Raw genomic sequence first — 6866 nt, forward strand, 5'->3', positions numbered from 1 at the left:
GACCCTGGAAGGTTGATTTAGGTTTTGGCAGGCTAAAGAGGACGAGATGGGGAGTGGAGCCGAGTGCGGTTAGGAAGTTAGTGAATTCAGGACACAGGCAGAGGTCGGGGCTCCTCTCCCTGATCTTCCCAGCATACAACACTAGGGGGCGCTGTAGTTCCGCGTCTCTGGGCTCTGGCGTCTGGAGGCTGGCTGAGGTTGATAGGCCTTCCCCTGACTGCCTGACCTGGCTGCCCCTCCTGGTGATGCCAGGCGTGTGTGTGGTGGACAGTGTTAGGGCCCCCCTACCAGGCTGCCCTAGGATGGGGTGGTGCCACAGCCCCACTGGATTCTCTCCAGACCTCCTGTCCCTTCCTAGATCACTGAAGCAAGATGTGAATTGCTCTCCCTCCTGGGTGATAGGTTCCAGTCTGTTTTCCAGGGTAGGTAGGGACTATTTAAAAGGGAGGGAGGGGAGAAGGTATAGCTCAAATGGTAGAGTGAGTGCATATACGAGGTCCTGGGTTCAATCCCCAGTACCTCTAAAAAATAAATAAATCTAATTACCTCCTCCTATCAAAAAAAAAAAAAATTAAAAGGGAAGGAGGGATGATAGCAGCTTCTGAGCTTCCTACCCCAGTGTCAGTGTCTCAGGTCCTAGAGGCCCTCTGGGTTGGGGCCAGGGTTGACTGAGCTGCTGCTGCATCCTCAATTCCCACCCGCGACTAAAGCATGTGACTCAAGACCCACTCCAACTGCAAATTTTCAATCTGAGCAGGTGCCACGCGGCAGGGGGTCAACAGGGACGCCCAGGTTCTGCCACTCAGGACCCACCACGTGGCCTTGGGTAAGATGCATTCCCAGCCTTTGTTTCCTCATTTGTAAAATGGGGCAGTAATTGCGCTGTCACGATGGTGCTGTGAGTATAAAAGGAGCGCGTTTGCAGAGTGCCTGGCATGTAGCCGGTCCTCAGTAAAGGTGAGTTCCTGTCTCCCACTGGAGCTAAAAGGCCCAGAAAGAGAGGGAAGAGAGGGTGGCTGGTGAGCCCCACGAACCTCAGGGCGGGACCCCCCGGGACCCCCCCCCCCAGCCTCTTTCCTCTTTCTCTGGACAGCCCCTCTTTTCTCGCCCTCCCCTCAAGCTCGGAGGCAGGGAACAGTGTCAAAGGAGCAGCCCTAGGCCCCGGACGGCAGGGAAAGCCTTCATGGTCCTGTCCATAAAAGGCTTTTCCCGGCCGTTCCCCGCCGGCAGCGCGGCCCCGCCCCCGCCGGCTCCATCTCCAAAGCACGCGGAGAATGTCTCGGGCAGCCCCCGGTAGACTGCTCCAACTTGGTGTCTTTCCCCAAATATGGAGCCTGTGTGGAGTCACTGGGGGAAATGGGGGTGGAGAAGGAGCCGGTTTCCTCTAGCAGGGAGGGGGCCGGGGTGAGCCGGCGGGGGAGGCTGACATCACTGCGGCAGCGGCCCTTTAAACCCCTCACCCAGCCAGCGCCCCATCCTGTCTGTCCAAGTCCAGGCAGAGCTCACTCCTTCCTGCGAGCCCCGGGAACCCCTGTAAGTGCATTTGTCCCGGGGTTGGAAGGGAGTTGGGCTGGGGCTTGGCAGTAGCAGTGGGTATATTGCAGGAAGGGCTCCTGGACTCCCCGGCTGGGGAAGCCCACCCTCTGAGTCAGTGTGCTTTCCTAATCTCCACCTGGGGAAGTGGTCCTGGCTTGATGGGTGGGATGGGGTTCCTAGCGTCCTGTATCTCTCAGACTGGGCAGCCTTGGGCTCACTGAAATGCCCAGGGTGACTTGGCTGGTGCAGAGGGATTGACAGTGGGAACCTGGGACCTGGGGTGAGAGGAAGGCTCCCCGTTTTCAGCCATAGTCACACCCATGGAGGGTGTGATAAGGTCAAGGTGGTGTTGGTTTAGACCCAAGGCTTGTGATCTGCTGTCCATCTAGGAGGATGTCTGAGGAGGTGAGGAGGTGTGGTACACTACTGCTGGAGAGCAGTGTCCCGCTGGTGGGTCCCCACGGCCTGAGCAGAATAGGCGAGCCCCTGGGTAGCCACTGGGGCAGCGGGAAGGACACAAGACTCGCATTCTGCAACAGGCTGGGGTGGCAGGGTGCAGGGACAGTGGGAGAGTTGCTTTACCAGGCACACAGCCCCCTCCATACTAAATGGGAGGTCACCCCACCACAGGCAGAGGAGTGGGGTTGGGCACTGCCAGGAGCTTTGGAGTGATGGCCTGGGTGATGCAGACAGAAAGAACCCAGCAGGGCCCTCCCGAAGGGTCTGGCTGGCTCCCCTCAGAGGTTGCTATTCAAAGGGTAGCAGTGAGTAGGATAGGTCTCCTCTGTCCCCAGAATTTAGATGAGCCACCCCTCCTGCCACCTCAGATCCACATGTGTTCATGCTGTGTTTTGTTCTGAAGAGAGAAGGGGCAGAGCAGTCCTGCAGGGACCCCTAGTTCTGCCAGTTTTTCGGGTTCCTGCTGGTAGGAGGTGCCCGCTGCTCCTTTGCAGCTGGACTGTGTTCTTTCTCTTGGGAGGGGAGGCTGGTGGGAGCCACAGGGCAGAAGGGATCAAAGCAGAGCATCGGGCTGCCCTGTCCACCCTGTCCCAGGAGCCTTGGCCTAGAAAGGCCCCTGGGTGGGCTCGCCTGCCACCATCACTCTCTCCCTCCCCGGTCTCCAGCAGCAACAACGTGGGACTCGGAGGTCTTCATCAGACGCTGCTGAGGGATTTCTGGGAACCCACCACTTTCAGACTCTGCACCAGGAGGGAGGAGGGTGGGGGAGGGGTGTCTTTCACCCCTTCTCCTTTGTTCTGATCAAAATCCAAATGTTGTCTCTGAATCTAGGGGCTGTGACTTTGTGTACTTGTCACTGTGAGCCTTGACTGTCCTGAATCTCCTGAGACTGAAAGCTGGGGTGGGTGACACACTCTGCTGGCACCCTGTTCCTCACATGCCCAGCGCAAAGTCTGGGAGGGGAAGGCAGATGGGAGGGTAGGTGGGGAGAGGAACACCAGGAGGGCTGGGTCTGGAAGGGGGGTGGTGCCTGGACCACAGGGATGCCCGCTGTCTGCCTGGGATGGTGGGGGTGAAGGCTGAGATGAGGAGGGAGGGTAGGAGGCCAGGATGAAGGAGGGGCTGAAATCTCCTGGCCCCAGCTGCTTGTGTGTTTTGACCACAGTTCTTTGCCCAGGAGTCCTTGCGTGGTTGGGAAGCAGGGATGAGACACACAGCAGGGAGGGAAAGGGAGGGACTTGGCCTTCGGATTCTTTGGCATGCTGGCTGGGAGAGGGGTGGTGGTGCTCTGAGAACCATATCCTCAGAGATGGCCTGGCCCTCATTTTACAAATAAGGAAACAGGCTCAGAGAGAAGCGAGTTGCCCAATGGTTGGAATTTAGAGGAGCCCTTCTCTGTGTTCTTTCTCTCAAACTTTGTTGTACCCTCAGGGAATGATTCTGAACAGGGGTGGGGACTGGAGCGGAAAGAACACTGTTTTTTACCACTTGATGAGGGGCCGGCTTTCTCAGGTCACCACCAGGAAACTGGCTTTAAGGAGCTCTGCTGAGGGACAGGCAGTGTGTTAGGAAGTCACCCGCAGTTCCCAGCCCTCTGAGGGAGATAACATTACCCTCACTGCACAGACGGAGAATTTGAGCTCAGAAAAGTTGTCAGCTGTGGGGAAAGAAGGGTGGGGCACGTGGGGTTGGCAGCTGAGCTGGGACATGTGAAGTGATGATGTCACTGCCTCCCATGGGGGTGGGTGAGGGCAGGGGCTCAGCTGACAGGAGATGGAGTGGAGAGGGGACCTGACTGACTACCTCCATCCTCTGACCATCCTCTTCCTCCCAACCTCTGATCTCCCTCAGGCCAGGGGATGGTTTGGCCTCATTTTGTTCCTCTTTGAAAGGGCTCTTCCGATGGACTCTAGGCGATGCCTGTGGCCAGGTCAGGTTCCTCTTGACCAGCCACACCCATGCCTACCCAGCGGCCTACCTACCTGGCCCTCCTCCTGCGGGGCCTCCCCCCAACCCCACCGCCTCCATTAGTGGGGCTTTCCTGAGCAGGGCCAGCCCCAGGCCCTAGGGCAGCAGCTGCTGCTGAGCTGGACAGGGAGGGCTTCCCAGGCTCTGGTGGGCAGATTCTTGGCTCATATCCCCAGAGGACTTGGGCTTCCTGATGACTCAAGCAACCAGACTGGTGAGAGCTTGAGGGCACCAGGGGAAGTCGATGGGGATACCAGCTCGCAGGCCCTCTCTGTCTCTCATCTGCTTCCCCTGAGGAAATGCAGCTTCTTGGCTCAAAGCTCTTGGGCTTTGCTGGCTGCCCAGCCCTTACCAGGGGTGGGCAAGCTTCAGCCCCTGTAGCTGCGGGCAGAGGCTGAGCTGACCAGCAAAAAGCTGGCGTTTTGGAGTTTCCGCTTCTGGGCAAGAGGATAAAGTCGGGGGAGAAGTTAAGAGCTGGACGAACCTCATAACTTCAGGGAGAGCCAACAAACCACCTCCATACCCGGCTGGACAAAGTCATCTGCTGGCTTTATTTTGGGGGAGAGCATGGCCTCTTCCAGAAGGCCTCTCTAGTACCTGTGTGGCCAGTCTTGGGAGAGAAAGAATGCTCTAGACCAGGGCTTGTCAAACCCACAGGTTAAATGCAGCCTGTCATCTGTTTGTGTAAATAAAGTTTTATTGGAACCTGGCCACACATTGTTTAGGGTCATTTGTCTAAGGCTGCTTTGATTCTGCAATGGCAGAGAACTTATGGCCTGCAAAGCCTAAAATATAACTGTCAGTAAAATGACTGGTTATTTACAAAAAAAAGTTTACTAACTCCTGCCCTAGATTGCCAAAAGTCTAGTCTCCCAAGTTTAGAGAGGCTCCCAGGACTGAGGGGATGAGTGTGGCTGGTGAACAATGCCATGGAAACAGTCAGGAAGCAAGGGGAGGCAGACTCCGGCTTGCCCCCCGACAAAGCTGGAAGGCCTGCCCGGCACAAGTGACAGCAGAGATGTTCTCTACCCTCTGGCCCTCTCCCTTCTCTGGCCTGTGCTGCTTTAGCTCCCCGCCAACATGGCCAACAAGGGTCCTTCCTACGGCATGAGCCGCGAGGTGCAATCCAAAATTGAGAAGAAGTACGATGAGGAGCTGGAGGAGCGGCTGGTGGAGTGGATCATAGTGCAGTGCGGCCCTGACGTGGGGCGCCCAGACCGCGGGCGCCTGGGCTTCCAGGTCTGGCTGAAGAATGGCGTGGTGAGTGGCACCCGGGCAGGGGGCTGGGGCTGTGCAGGAGCTGTGGGGCAGGCCCCCTGAACCCCCGAGCCAAGGGCCAAGCAACCTTCTCTGCCTGGCAGATTCTGAGCAAGCTGGTCAACAGCCTGTATCCTGATGGCTCCAAGCCAGTGAAGGTGCCCGAGAACCCGCCCTCCATGGTCTTCAAGCAGATGGAGCAGGTGGCTCAGTTCCTGAAGGCGGCTGAGGACTATGGCGTCACCAAGACTGACATGTTCCAGACTGTTGACCTCTTTGAAGGTACAGAGAGAAGAGGGGCAGAGGAGGCAGGGGGAGGACAGGAGGCTGAGGCAGGGGTGAGGGATGATCAAACCTGCCACGACCACGATGACAGGTCTGCATAGCAGGAATGGGAAACACCGAGACAACACCACAGCCACGAGGGCCTCCTTCCATTTTAGGACAAATTTTTCCCCTGGGTTGTCTGTTTTTTCTGAGGTGTGGGCAGGCCCTGCCTTGGAGTCCTGTTTTCACAGTCCTGAAGGTCGTCCCCTCTCCCCACTTTCATAGGCAAAGACCTGGCAGCAGTGCAGAGGACCCTGATGGCCCTGGGCAGCTTGGCAGTGACCAAGAACGATGGACACTACCGTGGAGATCCCAACTGGTTTATGAAGTACGTGGCCACCAGGGTCTCCCTGCGTCCTGAGCTCGGGTCTCTCCACGAGATGGGCAGTGGCCTGGGCTAACCCGTTAGTGCAGTGATTTGGGGAAGCTGATAGCCAGGAAGGTATGAAGGGAAGGTCTAGGATGGGGGGAATGGGACCCTAATACTTCTTGACTCCGCCCTTTCCACCCTCCTGTCTCAGCCAGTATCTCGCCTGTGCTGAGGAACAAGCTAGATTAAGGAAGCCAGAGCAGTGGGACAGGGAGGCACTGGGATCGGGCTAGGAGGTAGCCTAGGGAACAAAACACAGGTGGAAAATGCACAGTCCTGGCAAGTCTTTGTCCTGGTTCCTCCTCTTCTAGGAAAGCCCAGGAGCATAAGAGGGAATTCACAGAGAGCCAGCTGCAGGAGGGAAAGCATGTCATTGGCCTACAGATGGGCAGCAACAGAGGGGCCTCTCAGGCCGGCATGACGGGCTACGGACGACCTCGGCAGATCATCAGTTAGAGGGGGCGGGCCGGCCCCCAGCCCGGCCCCTGCCCAGCTCGCTGGCCGCAGCCAACCCGCCTAGCCCGCCTCACCAGCACCCGTGTAGCTCCTTCAGCCCCGGCCAAGCTTCGAGGCTCTGTCACTGAGCAAAGGTGACTGCACTTGGGCAGCTCGCCCCCACTCCTCAGCCCAACTTCTCATCCCCAAGCACTGCTCCCCTGGCCCACCTCCGGGCTCCCCCGCTGGCTCAACTGTCTCCCCATCCCGGGCTGAGCGGGGAGACGTGGGCTGGGGGTGGCCTGGGTGTGGGCAGGTCCACTGTCCTTGTTGGCAACAGATGCCAATTGAAGGAAACCCGGCCCAAACTCCCCCTGTTCTTTGCTGGAATATTTTGGGGGTTGAAATTTAAAAAGAAAAAAAAAGTATACATCAATCTTTTCTCAGGTCTGGCTGGCAGAGTCTGATTTGCCCTTGTCACTTCTGTTCTGGTTCCAGGAAATCTGAGTAGGGA

At 57.6% G+C, this 6866-nt stretch overlaps 1 protein-coding gene across 1 annotated transcript; it reads left to right on the plus strand.

Moving 5' to 3' along the window:
- Nucleotides 1–1376: 1376 nt before the first annotated feature.
- On the plus strand, nt 1377–6798 carry TAGLN (transgelin). Its single transcript, XM_074357047.1, has 5 exons — nt 1377–1533; nt 5032–5223; nt 5325–5502; nt 5773–5875; nt 6229–6798. The coding sequence occupies exons 2-5, from the start codon at nt 5044–5046 to the stop codon at nt 6371–6373; spliced, it is 606 nt and encodes a 201-aa protein (XP_074213148.1). The 5' UTR covers nt 1377–1533; nt 5032–5043; the 3' UTR covers nt 6374–6798.
- The last annotated feature ends 68 nt before the right edge of the window (nt 6799–6866 follow it).

The sequence above is a fragment of the Camelus bactrianus genome, chromosome 33, assembly GCF_048773025.1.
Source record: "Camelus bactrianus isolate YW-2024 breed Bactrian camel chromosome 33, ASM4877302v1, whole genome shotgun sequence".
NCBI classification, from domain to species: Eukaryota; Metazoa; Chordata; class Mammalia; order Artiodactyla; family Camelidae; genus Camelus; species Camelus bactrianus.

Coding starts and splice junctions, on each gene's coding strand:
- TAGLN (XM_074357047.1), top strand. CDS start 5,044: ATGGCCAACAAGGGTCCTTCCTACGGCATGAGCCGCGAGGTGCAATCC. Junction 5,224..5,324: donor TCTGGCTGAAGAATGGCGTG/GTGAGTGGCACC, acceptor TCTGCCTGGCAG/ATTCTGAGCAAGCTGGTCAA. Junction 5,876..6,228: donor GATCCCAACTGGTTTATGAA/GTACGTGGCCAC, acceptor CTCCTCTTCTAG/GAAAGCCCAGGAGCATAAGA.